The 14,869-nt window shown below is 44.9% G+C and overlaps 2 protein-coding genes across 2 annotated transcripts; one reads left to right on the forward strand and one right to left on the reverse strand.

Annotated features, from left to right (window-relative positions):
- The first annotated feature begins 5,313 nt into the window (after window positions 1-5,313).
- LOC120926899 (protein ALP1-like) lies at window positions 5,314-8,153 on the forward strand. Its single transcript, XM_040337199.1, has 2 exons — window positions 5,314-5,849; window positions 6,996-8,153. The coding sequence occupies exons 1-2, from the start codon at window positions 5,527-5,529 to the stop codon at window positions 7,873-7,875; spliced, it is 1,203 nt and encodes a 400-aa protein (XP_040193133.1). The 5' UTR covers window positions 5,314-5,526; the 3' UTR covers window positions 7,876-8,153.
- A 302-nt stretch (window positions 8,154-8,455) lies between these two features.
- On the reverse strand, window positions 8,456-10,803 carry LOC120928605. Its single transcript, XM_040339648.1, has 4 exons — window positions 10,577-10,803; window positions 9,663-9,831; window positions 9,225-9,342; window positions 8,456-9,141 (listed from the first exon to the last, which is right to left on the reverse strand). The coding sequence occupies exons 1-4, from the start codon at window positions 10,758-10,760 to the stop codon at window positions 8,494-8,496; spliced, it is 1,119 nt and encodes a 372-aa protein (XP_040195582.1). The 5' UTR covers window positions 10,761-10,803; the 3' UTR covers window positions 8,456-8,493.
- Between the last annotated feature and the right edge of the window lie 4,066 nt (window positions 10,804-14,869).

A 14,869-nucleotide genomic window follows, 5' to 3' on the forward strand; every position in this document is an offset into this window, starting at 1 on the left:
CTGTGTCACTCCCACCCCCATTTTGGACATGAGCTCCCCCATGCTCCATTGTATACACAGAGCTGAAGAAAACATTTAATAAATTTGCCTTCTCTTTGTCCCCAGTCACCCACTCTAGATTATTTTGTAAGGGGCCTACATGCTCAGACTTCACCTTTTTACTATTAATATATTTAAAGAATTTTTTGGGGTTTGTCCTACTATCTTTTGCAATCTGTCGTTCGTTTTGAATTTTTGCATCCTTGATTTCCTTTTTGCATATCCTGTTATATTCTTTGTAACATTTAAACAACACTAGTGTTCCTTCATTTTTAAATTTTTTAAAAGCTACTTTCTTATTGTTTATAGCTTTTTTAACTTTGACCGTGAGCCACATAGGTTTTATTTTTAGCCTTTTAAACTTATTGCCCATGGGAACATACTTTGCAGTGAGGTTCCACACAGTCTTTTTGAAGAATTCCCATTTCTGTTCTGTGTTCATCTGTGCCAATAGTCCGTCCCAGTCCAAGTCCTGGAGAGCAGCCCTCATCCTTGGAAAATTTGCTCTCTTAAAATTTAGTGTTTTAATATTTCCTGTATGTATTTCTTGCTTATAGTTAACATTAAATGAAATCATGTTATGATCACTGCTACCCAGGTGTTCCTTTATCTGAACATTAGTAATAAGCTCTGCATGGTTTGAGATTATCAGGTCCAACAGGGCATCATTCCTAGTTGGGGCCTCCATAAACTGCACCATAAAATTGTCCTGCAATAGGTTTTTAAATTTTTGTCCTTTAACTGTCCCAGAAGTGCCATTAATCCAGTCAATTTCTGGGTAGTTAAAATCCCCCATTATTATCACCGTCCCAGACCTTGCAGCCCTTTCCATCTGTGCAAGGAGCTGAGTCTCCACCTCCTCATTAACATTGGGTGGTTTATAACAAACTCCAATGATTAATTTTGAACTACGCACATCTGTATGCAGTTCCACCCATAATGCTTCAGCCTCATCACACTCTCCATCAACCAGGTTCTCTTTCACGCTTGCTTTGAGGTCACTTCTCACATAGAGACAGACCCCTCCACCTTTCCTTTTTACCCTGTCTTTCCGAAAGAGAGCATAGCCAGGAATATTAATAGCCCAGTCATGTGAGGATTGAAGCCAAGTTTCAGCAATACCGATTACATCATAGCTCTCCTCATGCACCAGAGCTTCCAGCTCACCTGTTTTGCTTGGCAGACTTCTGGCATTGGTGAACAAACACTTAAATGTATTGTTACATTTTTCTCTGGTGTTTTTCATATAATTTATAGTAGTACAAATGGCACTATTATTTACAATGGCTGTTTGCAACATGGGAACTTTCTTGTCACCTGCCATAACCCTCCCCCCATCTATCCCCATTCCACTCTCCATTAATGTCTGACCACTAACTGACCTGTCTGCTCGATGTAATTCTAATTCACCCTCTCCCCTCAATCCTAGTTTAAATACTCCTCCAGCATTCCCATAAACCTCTCCCCCAGCACAGCAGACCCCCTTCCATTCAAGTGCAAACCGTCTTTAGCATATAGGTTGCACCCCAATGAAAAGTCAGCCCAGTGCTCTAGAAACCCAAATCCCTCCTTCATACACCAGGTCTTTAGCCATGCATTCAGCTCTCTAATCTCCCCCTGCCTTTCCTGTGTTGCGCATGGCACAGGCAATATTTCAGAGAATATCACCTTGGAGGTCCTTCCCTTCATCTTGCAGCCTAGTTCTTTAAATTGATTCTTAAGGAGCCTCCACCTTCCATGTATACTGTCATTGGTTCCAACGTGGACCAAGACAGCTGGGTCATGCCCAGCCCCTCCCAGTAATTTATCCACCCGGTCCACCACATGCCGAACCCTGGCACCAGGGAGACAGCAAACCATTCGGTTGAAGCGATCCTGGCGACAAATTATTCTATCAGTCCTTCTGATTATAGAATCCCCTATTACCACCAACTGTCTAGGCCTACCTGCACTCCCCTCCCCACCTCTACTAGATGGGTTGCTCTCCCAGCTGTTAGGGGTAGCAGTAACATCTAGGGCTGCCACCTCTGTGTTTGCCACCTCCACATAATCACCCAACGTGGCAAATTTGTTTTGATGCACAAATACAGGACTGGCCTTCCCTTTCTTCACGCCCCTTCCACTCCCTCTAACTGCATTAACCCATCTCCCTATCTGATAATCCTGACTTTCCCCTCCACCCTCCACATCAACCTTACTGACCACTTGCTCAGCGAGCAGAGGACCCCTTTCAAGGTTGTCATTTCTACCCAGTGTTGCAACTTGCTCCTCCAGATCTCTAATACGAGCTTCCAGAAGGGCAACCTGCTCACATCTGTCACAGCGGTATCCATCTTGGAGCTGTTGCACCAATTTTGCATACATGTGACACACTGTGCACTGAGCAAAACCTTCAACCCTGCTAGCACTCATTTCCCAGTTACAATATAATTACTTGTATAAAGATTAAGATAATACTTACAGTTTTAGAAGACTCCTGTCTTAACTCTTGTTTTAAACTCCTGGTTTTTAACTCTTCCACTTGTAATCAAAAATTCTACTTCTGATCAGAAATTCCACACCAGATCTCAGCAAGGAGCCAGCTCTTATGGAGTTTTTACAGACACTTATATACTCACCTGACACATGCTTGGAAGCATTGAACTTCATTTTTTTCAGCACGTCGTTGTGTTTTTTATGTCACCGCGTTCTGACACGATCGTTTTTTTTAACTGATGGTGTGTAGGCACAACTGACCATCAGTCAGCTTCATCGGTTAACTGATGGAGAAATCTATCAGACCGTTCTCATTGGATTGACCGATCCTGTGTACAGGGAATAAGGCTGTTATATGTGGATTTTAGCCTTATTACAGTTAGTAAACTAGAATTCAAGCAAAAAATATTTGAAGATGTGAAATCTATTAATTGACAAACTGGAAAAATGTATACAATTTAGAGCAAGGTATATTTATGGTTCTTGTGATTTATCACAGCAAATTTTCTCAAGGAGAAGTAGTCACGTTTCAAGATAAACCAGACACATTTGAGCATTTTCAGTCTAAATAATCATGCTTAAAGGGGTTGTAAACCCTTGTGTTTTTTCACCTTAATGCATCCTATACACTAAGGTGAAAAAACTTCTCTTTTACTTACCTGAGCCCCGTCTTTCCCTCGGTGGGGACACACTGTCCCTCTCTCAACGGGGTGCCGGCTCTTGATTGGATAGATTGATAGCAGCACATCCATTTGCTCCCGCCACTGTCAATCAAATCCAATGAGGCGTGCGCTGGGGGGCGGGGGCCAAGTCCGGTATGCATGTCTATGGACGCAAATGCTGGAGCAAGCCCGAAAGGTAACCCCCCAGCTTCTCCTAGGGGGTTATCTGATGTGGGGAAGAGCAGCGAGAGGCATCGAGGGACCCCAGAAGAGGATGTTCAGGGCCACTCTGTGCAAAACGAGGTGCACAGTGGAGGTAAGTATGACATGTTTGTTATTTAATTTTTTTTTAAAAACAAGCCTTTACATTCACTTTAAAAAAAATTAATTGTGCAGGCTTTTTCGTGCAATATTTTTTTTTCCTTTTATATAGTTTTATTTATTTATTTGTTTATTGTGAGCCCAAAAACTTCTGATTGCAGAAGGTTACAGGTTATCTTAAGATCTTACAGCGTCCATAACTGCCTAAAAAGGTTTAGTTTAAGTTAGACTTTAGGCTCCATGCACACTGGGCTTAAAAAAAGTCTGTTCTCTCGGGAGTAAAAAGCAAAGTTTAGACGAGTTTAGGAGAGTTTTATGTTTTTTTCTGCCCCCAAGCTCCAATCAGAAGCTTGAACCAGAATGTTTTTTTTTTTTTGTGCCTCTAAACGTTAAACTCAAAATATGCCTGTAAATGTCCTAATGTGTATGGACACATAGAGGGTTATTTACGAAAGGCAAATCCACTTTGCACATCACGTGTAAACTACAAGTGCAAAGTGCCCTTGAAATTGCATGTAAAGTGGACTTGGAAGTGCAGTTGCTGTAGATCCGAGGGGGGACATGCAAGGAAAATAAAAAAACAGCATTTTAGTTTGCATATGATTGGATAATAAAATCAGCAGAGCTACCCCTCGTTTCAGATCTACCACTCAGATCTACAGCGACTGCACTTCCAAGTGCACTTTGCACCTGTAGTTTACACTTGTAGTGCAAAGTGGATTTGCCTTTCGTAAATAACCCTCAATGAGTTGCTTCTACAGGCAAAGCACAAAACTCCTGTAGAAGCAAAGTTTTTTAAGCCAGTGTACATGGAGCCTTAATTTGTTAGTTACTATCTAAATCAACTAGTCCATCTAACGCTACCTTCTCCAGACATTGTTGAGAAAATAAAGCGAAGAAAAAAGTAACCTAAAAACAGAACACAAATGTAGTTTTGATATGTAAGGATGAGTCATTTTCAATATATTTTAAAATTTTTGTTTTTAGGTTTATACAGTATATGCTATTAAGTCCCTGTGCTGCACTGTTATCAGTTAGCATTGTTTCCAGATCTCTGAGGACTCTGTCACAAGGTAGTGCCTGGTACACACAATAAGATTATTGGACGAATGATCGTCCATTTTTTTTTTTGCATGCTAGTCTCATTTCGAAAATAAAATGGGTTACCAAAGTTACGAAAATTTTTATACGACAGAATAAAAATTTGGAAGTTATGTAATGTATTGTATTTGTATTATATTTCCAGATAACAACTGTACTGATTAAATACAAATCATACCATATGGTATCATATGAGAAAATTTTCCGTGCTTGTCTTATCGGATAATTTTGCATGAATTGTCATGATCGGCTCTTAAAATCTGTGTACTAATGATCAGATTATTGTACAATCGCTTCGAAAGCTGTATTTTTCGTCCACTTTTTTGATCGTGTTTACAGACCTTAAGGTGTTTGTATTCCCATCCTTCTCCATAGATACAGTAGAATGAGAGAGAATTGCCACTTTTTGATAATATGTGTGTTAATGGTAGGATACCAGGTGAAGAAGAAAGGAAGAACGCCTAAAAAATAAAGCTAATACAGCCAACACCTCTCAGGACAGTGCATACATTACAAATATACGTTTTAGCAAAACATGTTTTTCGGTTTATGTACGTTTTTAAGGCTTCATTTCCACTGACGTTTTTAAAGTGAGCTGTAAAACAGCTAGGTATGCCTGGAAAAATTCGCTTTAAAAACGCGAAATTTACCGCGTTTTTGCATGCGCGTTTGCGCGCGTTTGTGCGCGTTTGCGCGCGTTTGTGCGCGTTTTTTAACGCTAGCGTTAGGCAGCGTTTTTTTAAAAAAAAAAATCTCTAGGCTATAAACACTCCCAAAACACTCCCAAATATCCCACAATGCATCAGAAAACATAACAGAGCATGTGTCGGAGCCATTTTGTTTGGAGAGAGAGAGAGATAGTGAGAGAGGAGACAGCATATTTCAGTTGCTAGTAATTTTTGGCATCTTGTCAATTTTGAGGAGAAATATGGATCCCGTCCTGCAAAAAGTCGATGAGGCGATCATTCTGATTGCCTTGCGGAGGCAACGGAGGAGACAGGAGGAGGAGAGAAGCAGGAGACGGCATCGATATTGGGTGCATCCTATGGTCTCCCATCGGGTCTCAACGGGCTATTTTCATAATCTTTATTCAGAATTGCGTATCTATCCCAACAAATTTAGTAACTTCACTAGAATGTCAGTGGCACGATTTGACGACTTGTTGGAGAGGCTCAGACCGAGGCTGACCAGGATGGACACTGCAATGCGCAACTCGATTTCACCGGAGGAACGGCTCTTAGTGACACTCAGGTAAGTGCAAAACACATATGGGTTACGGTTAGGTGATAGGGTTAGGCGATATTGTTAGGTGATAGGGTTAGGGGATAGGGTTAGGGTTCTGGGATAGGGTTAGGGTTCTTGGATACAGGTTATGGTAAGGGATTATGGTTCTGGGATAGGGTTAGGGGCAGGGCTGGTGCAAGGATTTTTGACACCCTAGGCGAAACCTCATTTTGCGCCCCCCTTTGGCTCTACCCCTGACCCCACCCTCTTTTTCATGCCCATGTATACCACACCTATTTTTGATTGCTACCATTTTTTTGGGGGGGGGGGGCAGTCACTGAGCCTGGAGGTGGTGGGGCCATCAGTACGGCGCCACTGACTATTGTGTGCTCTAGGCTGGATATATAGTGTGCAACCTCCATCAGTGCAGCTTATCATTGGGAACTCCTCATTATGGGCACAGCAGGTGTACAGACCCCAGAACTGAGCATAGGGATGGTGTGAATCCCTTAAAATGGGCACAGCAGGTTTACAGACCCAGGAACTATGTTTATCCTTATACACGGGACCTGCGGCAAACCCCCCCCCCCCCCAGCTAGTCAGTGCCCAGGATGAATGTCAGGAACTGGGCGGAAGACACTTCAGTTTTAGGCTGCTCTGTGTATTGTGCCTAAGAAGGAGAGGAGCACAGATTGCTCCCATACACTTCTATTGCACCGGCTCCACTAAAAATCTGCATTCCCCAGTGACTGACTGAGCAGCGCCGTCTCTGCACTCCTCCCCTCCTCGCACTCGTCTATCCCGTTACTGACACCCGGCTCAGCTCTACACATACACAAGGCTGTGACATCACCACGAGAGAGCGCTGTGTATACACAGCAGCCAGACTTGCGCACTAGGTGTCAGTGCGCTATAGGATAGAGGTTCAGGATTAGGTGATTGGGTTAGGATTAGGGGATTTGAGTTCTGGGATAGGGTTAGGGTTAGGGGTTAGAGTTCTGGGATAGGGTTAGGGGATAGGGTTAGGGTTATTGTATAGAGGTTAGTTATGATTCGGGTTTAGGGTTCTGTGATAGAGGATAGGGTTAAGGTTTAGGGTTATGATTAGGTTAGATTTAGGACTTATTTTTATTTATATTTTTTTTCAATATGTCCATTTTTTGTTTTTCTTAGATACCTTGCAACTGGACAGAGTTATGCAACCTTACACCATTACTTTCTTCTTGGTGTAACAACTGTTTCCAGAGTCGTGAAGGAAACATGTGTGGCAATATGGGAGGAATTGCATAACGTCGTCATGCCAGAGCCCACAGAGGAGATCTGGGAATCTGTTGTTGACACATTTTGGGAGAAGACACAGTTCCCAAATTGCATAGGTGCCCTTGATGGGAAACACATCAGGGTGAGGAAGCCTCCGCACTCAGGATCCTCATATTACAACTACAAGAAATATTTTTCCGTGGTCCTACTGGCATTGTCAGATGCAAACCTCAAATTTCTTTTAGTGGATGTGGGAGCTTATGGCAGCCAAGGTGACGCCCGTATTTTTCGAGAGTCGACCTTTGGACGCCGTATTCATGCGGGACAATTGAACATCCCCGAAAGCAGGCCTCTACCCTGCACTGAGGAACCCAGTTTGCCTCTAGTTATGGTGGCAGACGAGGCCTTTGGTTTGGCCGAAAACCTCATGAGGCCATACAGCGGCTATGGTCTCAACCGGCAGCAAAAAGTCTACAATTACAGACTCAGCCGTGCACGCCGCGTTGTGGAATGTGCATTCGGGGTGTGCACAGCTAAATGGCGCGTGTTGCTAACAAGCATCCACCTTGATGTAGAGAACGCCATTAAAGTGGTTCTGGCTTGCTGTGTTCTCCATAATTATCTTAGGGACAATGACAACAGCAACGTTGAACCGGAGCCCAGTCAACAATCACAGAGGGTGCAATTTATGGACCTACGCTCAACGGCAAGGGTCATGAGCATTCGCAACCAATTTGCTGCATTTTTTGAATCCCCAGAAGGAGAGGTGTCATGGCAGAATGATTTTGTGTGAAAGCCAAAATTTGAAGACACATTGATTCCAATACAGCCAACTTCTGTACAGATGGAGCTAAATTTTGAATAAAGATGTATACAGTATAACTTTCTTTTTTTTGGGGGGAAATAAAAACATTTGTCTAACACAAAAAACTGTTCATATGTCCATTTTTCCTGCTGACAAGCGTATGCTATGCTTTTTTGAGTCCTTAGCATATGCTTGCCTTAAGGCAGAGGGCAAAGGCCAAGCTTACTCCCGTCTGAAGGCAGAGGGCAAAGGAGTCCTTTGCTCTCTGCATCTTGGCAAGCGTATGCTAGCCCTTTTTCAGTCCTTTGCCCTCTGCCTTCAGGCGTGAGTATGCTCAGCCCAAAAAGGGCTAGCATACGCCCGTCTGAAGGCAGAGGGCAAAGGAGTCCTGTGCTCTCTGCATCTTGGCAAGCGTATGCTAGCCCTTTTTCAGTCCTTTGCCCTCTGCCTTCAGGCGGGAGTATGCTCAGCCCAAAAAGGGCTAGCATACGCCCGTCTGAAGGCAGAGGGCAAAGGAGTGCTATTTTGCATCATATAAAAGACAATTGAACACTTTTATTTACAGGTCAAAAACTATGTTTATTTGAAAAAATAAAAAAAAATCAATTAGAGATGGTGATAGGTGGCGGTGGAGACTTGATCTCCATGGGGATGTGTGGATTCAGGACGGGGTAGGAATTGGGCCTGGCGCTCATTCCAATAATCCTGCTGGTGGCGGGGTGCAGGATACGGGGATGGAAAATGGGAGGAGGTGGCAGGTGTGAAATCACCAGATTGGGACTGCGATGGGGTGGGTTGTTGTTGTCTCTGGTGAGTGGGATGATATAGAGAGGGGGATGGTAGCACTGCTGAGGTGCCAGAGGCCATTGGGGGAGGAAAAGAAGCATTGCATAGATCGCCTATAGGTGGCGGCCTACCAGTTAGTTTGCAAAAGCGAAATTCTCGCGTTACTGCATATATGCGATCCATGCAAAGCTTCTCTTCTTCTCCCCCAATGTCCTCCAGGATGGGGTAGAGGCTGCGGCAGAAGGTGGTGCGAGGATTGTTGGGGTCCAAAAACGTATCTACATTGCGCCTCTCCTGCCGCACTTCCTTCAGCAGTGTTACCAAATCTTCATCCCCCTCAGTATTAGAGGCTCCCCTCGGCTGACGTCCACGCCCACGGCCACGACCACGACCACGGACACCACCACGACCCCTCGGTTCAGCAGCCTCCCGACTACCAGTCGTGACCACATCCATTGGCCTGGAATCCTGCAAAATTACACGAAAATTTATAATTGACATGTACATGGACAGACCGACAAAGAGATAGACAGGCAGACATAAGCAGTTACCTCATCTGGGCATTCACTTGCATCCAGATTCGGTGACTCGTTTACTTCGCCTCCTATGGGGCTGTTTGATTGTTGGAGGGAATCTCCTGCAACCTCCCTTTCAATATTTGAGGTTGTCCTGCAGATAATACAAAATGTATAAACATAATCAATAGCCATGGAGAATACCACCTGAAAAGCAATGTACATTAGAGCTGCACGATTCTGGCTAAAATGAGAATCAAATTTGTTTGGCTTAGAAGATGGATCATGATTCTCATGGTGTAAAATCATCTTTCACATAAAAAAAAAAAAAAAAAAAATAGGGATTAACTTGACTATTTTTTTTCTCATTGAAAAAAAAAATATTTTCGCTGGATTTGAAAGACCGCTGGGCAAATACAGTGACATACAATATTGTACATAGGCAAATCTATAAAAAAAAAAAAGAAAACTTACGGTCTGCTGCTATTTCTCATATTTTCCCGCAGAAACATGAGCTCTCTGTGGTAGATGTGAGGTTTCTTCACAGGGGCTGGTGCTCCACTTTTGGATGCCCTGTCCTCATCGGTGATGTCCCTACGGACTCGATCTCGTAGGGACTTCCACCTACGATGCAATGTTTTAACTAAAAAAAGAAAAAAAATTTTTTTTAGGCAATCATCATTTACAATAACCACGGGGTACCGGGGCCGATGCAGGGTGCCATGCTGGGGCCGCTGCGGGGTACCGGGGCCGATGCAGGGTGCCATGCTGGGGCCGCTGCGTGGTACCGTGGCCGATGCAGGGTGCCATGCTGGGGCCGCTGCGGGGTACCGGGGCCGATGCAGGGTGCCATGCTGGGGCCGCTGCGGGGTACAGGGGCCGATGCAGGGTGCCATGCTGGGGCCGCTGCGGGGTACCGGGGCCGATGCAGGGTGCCATGCTGGGGCCGCTGCGTGGTACCGTGGCCGATGCAGGGTGCCATGCTGGGGCCGCTGCGGGGTACCGGGGCCGATGTGGGGTGCCTGGACCGATGCGGGGTGCTGTGCCGGGGCCGCTGCGGGGTACCGGGGCCGATGCAGGGTGCCATGCTGGGGCCGCTGCGGGGTACCGGGGCCGATGTGGGGTGCCTGGACCGATGCGGGGTGCTGTGCCGGGGACGATGCGGGGTACCGGGGCCGATGCAGGGTGCCATGCTGGGGCCGCTGCGGGGTACCGGGGCCGATGTGGGGTGCCTGGACCGATGCGGGGTGCTGTGCCGGGGACGATGCGGGGTACCGGGGCTGATGCGGGGTGCCTGGACCGATGCGGGGTGCTGTGCCGTGGACAATGCAAGGTGCGGTGGCAAGTGGTTAAACTACAGATTATGCATTCAAGTAAAATAAACTTACATATCTCTTTTCTCTCACTGGTATCTTCAATGTCTTCCCAACCAGGGCAGAGAGCTGCGCAGATGTCTTCCCATAAAGACACTGTCTTCACATGGTCTCCATGAAGGGGATGTGCAACATCCCATAATTCTGGATGTGCCTGGACTGCAGTGATTAAGGAGAGCTGGGACACTGCATTTGCCATCTTCTCTGTTCTCTCTTTCTCTCTCCACAAAGCACACGGCTGTGCAAAGTACTCCTGGGTAATTAAGTGTCCACACAGGAATTTCCTGTGTTTACAGATGCTGCAGTGACCAATGACATTTTAGCTGGGAAAAGTCTGGAGCTCAGAAAAGCCGCAGTAGCGTTTGTGCGCGTTTGCGCGCGTTTGTGCGCGTTTGCGCGCGTTTGTGCGCGTTTGCGCGCGTTTTTAAACGTCGGACGTTTTTACAGCTCTGTTTTAGGAGCCACAGAACGCGCTGGTCCCGCGTTTTTTTTACAGCTCAAAAACGCCTATGCCATTTGCAGCTCAAAAACGCCTATGTGGGTATGAAGCCATAGAATAACATGGACAGGCGTTTTTAAGCTGTAAAAAACGCTCAAAAACGAGGCTGTAAAAACGCCAGTGGAAATGAGGCCTAAATAGTAATATCAGAGCTACTAAGTGAAAATAAAAAGGGGACATGCATAAAGCTTTCCTAAATAGACTTGCATTATAATAATTCAAGACTAAATATTCATATTCATTCATAAGGCCAGTTCTCTTTAAACAATGGCTTTAGCTGAAATTGAAAGTGACAGTTGCTTCAGTAGAATTTTCTACTGTCTATCATAACAGTTTTGAATTTTAAAATGATCTGTTACATCTTTGCTAGTACACCTACACAACACTGAATTTTCAAATTCTTTTGATATTTGCTTTGTTTTGATGATTCATGGTTTCATTTTCTTGAGATTTTTACAGTTGCACAAATAACAGATTTGTTAACCAGACCGGTCACATAGATCACAATTTGATTTTAAAATCTATTTTAGAGTGAAAAACCTCTATGTAATGCCAGGGCTTTAAAAAATAAACAAAAAAACAGTGAAAACACCTACAAGTACAAGTCTTGCCGCTGATGATCTTTGCTTTTTTTAAATGCTATGCAGCCTAGGAATCTTCAGCATCGGAAACAATGCTGGGTGTATTGCATGCCGGTAGCCACTGCTGCATACAATGGTTCTGCCTATCAGCTTGTACACTATGGGCTAGATTCAGGTACAGCGGCGTACCTTTTGGCCAACGTAAATCAGGGAGCCCAGAACAGTATTCTCTAATATCTCGCGCCGTATGTTGCGCTGGCGTAGTGTAAATAGGCCGGCGTAAGGCCGCCTAATTCAAAATAGGCAGGTAGGGAGCGTGCCTCATTTAAATTAGCCATGACCTCATGTAAATGAATGGCCGTTCTTACGGCGCATGCACGCGCATGCTCAGAATCACGTTGCAAATACTCCCTAAGAAACGTCGGCTCAATGCTTTCGACGTGAACGTAACCTACGCGCAGCCCATTCACGTACCACTTACGTAAACGACGTAAAATTTGACGGCTGTTCCGACGTCCATACCTTAACATTGGCAACGCCTCATATAGCAGGGATAACTTTACGCCGGATGTAAGCCTTATGTAAACAGCGTATCGGGCGCAAGTACGTTCGTGAATCGGCGTATCTAGGTCATTTACATATTCTACGCGTAAATCTACGGAAGCGCCCCTAGCGGCCAGCGTAAATATGCACCCTAGATACGACGGCGTACTAAGACTTATGTCGGTTGGAGGAAGCCGAAATTCAGGCGTATCTAGCTCCATGAATAGCAAGCAGATACAACTGCGCATTTTTCAACTTACGCGGCATATCAATAGATACGCCGACGTAAAGGCTTTGTGAATCTAGCCCTATATTGTTAAAAGTATTGGGATGTCTGCCTTTACACACACATGAACTTTAATGGCATCACAGTCTTAGTCCGTAGGGTACAATATTGAGTTGGTCCACCCTTTGCAGCTATAACAACTTCAGCTCTTCTGGGAAGGCTGTCCACAAGGTTTAGGAGTGTGTCTATGGGAATTTTTGACCATTCTTCCAGAAGAGCATTTGTGAGGTCAGGCACTGATGTTGGATGAGAAGACCTGGCTTGCAGTCTCCGCTCTAGTTCATCCCAAAGGTGTTCTATCAGTTTGAGGAAATGACTCTATGCAGGCCAGTCAAGTTTTTCCATCCCAAACTCGCTCATCCATGTCTTTATGCTTTATGCAATGGTCCAAATCATTTGGTGGATGGGGGGATTACGGTGTGGGGTTGTTTTTCAGGGGTTAGGCTTGGCCCCTTAGTTTCAGTGAAGGGAACTCTTAAGGCATCAGCATACCAATTTCATGCTCATGCACTTGTGGGAACAGTTTTGTGATGACCCCTTCCTGTTCCAACATGACTACTCACCAGTGCACAAAGCAGTGTATGCCAATACTTCACTCCTAGTGCTGAACAGGAAGACAAAATTCTAACATGATGTGCGCTTTCTAAAGAAAATAGTAAGCTGAAGACATTAGATATACATGTAAATCTTATGTAGGGAAGAATTTACTGTGTATCATCTGAGGCTGTTCACTTCACTGGGTATATGTGAGGGTTTACAGCCACTTTAAAGTTCATGTGCATGTTAAGGCAGGCGTTCCAATACCTTTGACAATATAGTGTATGTGACTGTAGTTTGCAAGAAGAAACTAGTAGTGATGCAGCATCCGGTGGGTAGAACCACGGAGCACAATGGCAGGCATACCTGGTAGTGTGTCGTTTGCTTCGGCTTCAACACACATTAACCACTTAAGCCCCGGACCATATTGCTGCCTAAAGACCCAAGGTGTTTTTACAGTTTGGGACTGCGTCGCTTTAACAGACAATTGCGTGGTCGTGCGACGTGGCTCCCAAACAAAATTGGCGTCCTTTTTTCCCCACAAATAGAGATTTCTTTTGGTGGTATTTGATCACCTCGGCGGTTTTTATTTTTTGCGCTATAAACAAAAATAGAGCGTCAATTTTGAAAAAAATTCAATATTTTTAACTTTTTGCTATAATAAATATCCCCCAAAAACATATATAAATTTTTTTTTCCTCAGTTTAGGGCGATACGTATTCTTGTACCTATTTTTGGTAAAAAAAATCGCAATAAGCGTTTATCGATTGGTTTGCGCAAAATTTATAGCGTTTACAAAATAGGGGATAGTTTTATTGCATTTTTATAAATTTTTTTTTTTTTTACTACTAATGGCGGCGATCAGCGATTTTTTTCGTGACTGCGACATTATGGCGGACACTTCGGACAATTTTGACACATTTTTGGGATTTTTGTCATTTTCACAGCAAAAAATGCATTTAAATTGCATCCTTTATTGTGAAAATGACAGTTGCAGTTTGGGAGTTAACCACAGGTGGCGCTGTAGGATTTGGTGTACACTGTGTGTGTGTTTACAACTGTAGGGGGGTGTGGCTGTAGGAATGACGTCATCGATCGAGTCTCCCTATATAAGGGATCACTCGATCGATGCAGCGCCATAGTGAAGCACGGGGAAGCCGTGTTTACACACGGCTCTCCCCGTTCTTCAGCTCCGGGGAGCGATCGCGACGGAGCGGCTATAAACAAATAGCCGCGCCGTCGTCCCGGATCGCTCCCCGAGGGGACCCGACCGCCGCAAGTCGCGGGGGGGGGGTCCCGATCGGACCCCCGACCCACGTCTAGGCAGGGACGTACAGGTACGCCAATGTGCCTGTACGTGCCATTCTGCCGACGTATATGTACATGCGGCGGTCGGGAAGGGGTTAATGGCTAGTTTACACTTGATTCAAAACAAGACTTCAGATAGGCTTTGTTAAAGCTCTCTGAACGCTAGTCAAAGCGCCTGTAACTAAATAAAATGGTTAGCTTACATACCTTGCTTTTGCTTTGCTTTGCTTCAGCTTTGCATCAAAAAATATTCCCCATGTTGCTTTAGTTGTGCTTCAAAGCATCTTCAAAGCCTCCATAGAAGTCTATGGCAAAGCTTGCTTGAAGCCCCACTGACGCCCCGCCGAAGCCTCGTCGAAGCACCACAAAACCTCACTGAAGCCACATCGGAGCCCCACAAAGCCTCACCGAAGCCCACCAATGGCTCATCGAAGCCCCATCGAAGCTCCACCAGAGCCTCATGGAAACCCCGCCGAAGCCTCATCGAAGCACCAAGAAAAAGCAAGGTATAAACAGGAATGTAAGCTAACCATTTTATTTAGTGACAGGGGCTT

Source organism: Rana temporaria, chromosome 2, assembly GCF_905171775.1.
Source record: "Rana temporaria chromosome 2, aRanTem1.1, whole genome shotgun sequence".
Lineage (NCBI taxonomy): Eukaryota > Metazoa > Chordata > Amphibia > Anura > Ranidae > Rana > Rana temporaria.

Excerpts from the sequence above, each read along its gene's own strand:
- LOC120928605 (XM_040339648.1), bottom strand. The coding sequence starts at position 10,760 with ATGGCAAATGCAGTGTCCCAGCTCTCCTTAATCACTGCAGTCCAGGCA. Across the intron at positions 9,832-10,576 it reads CAGTGAGAGAAAAGAGATAT|TTAAAACATTGCATCGTAGG; the intron begins GTAAGTTTATTT and ends TTCTTTTTTTAG. Across the intron at positions 9,142-9,224 it reads CAAGTGAATGCCCAGATGAG|GATTCCAGGCCAATGGATGT; the intron begins GTAACTGCTTAT and ends GTAATTTTGCAG.
- LOC120926899 (XM_040337199.1), top strand. The coding sequence starts at position 5,527 with ATGGATCCCGTCCTGCAAAAAGTCGATGAGGCGATCATTCTGATTGCC. Across the intron at positions 5,850-6,995 it reads CGGCTCTTAGTGACACTCAG|ATACCTTGCAACTGGACAGA; the intron begins GTAAGTGCAAAA and ends TGTTTTTCTTAG.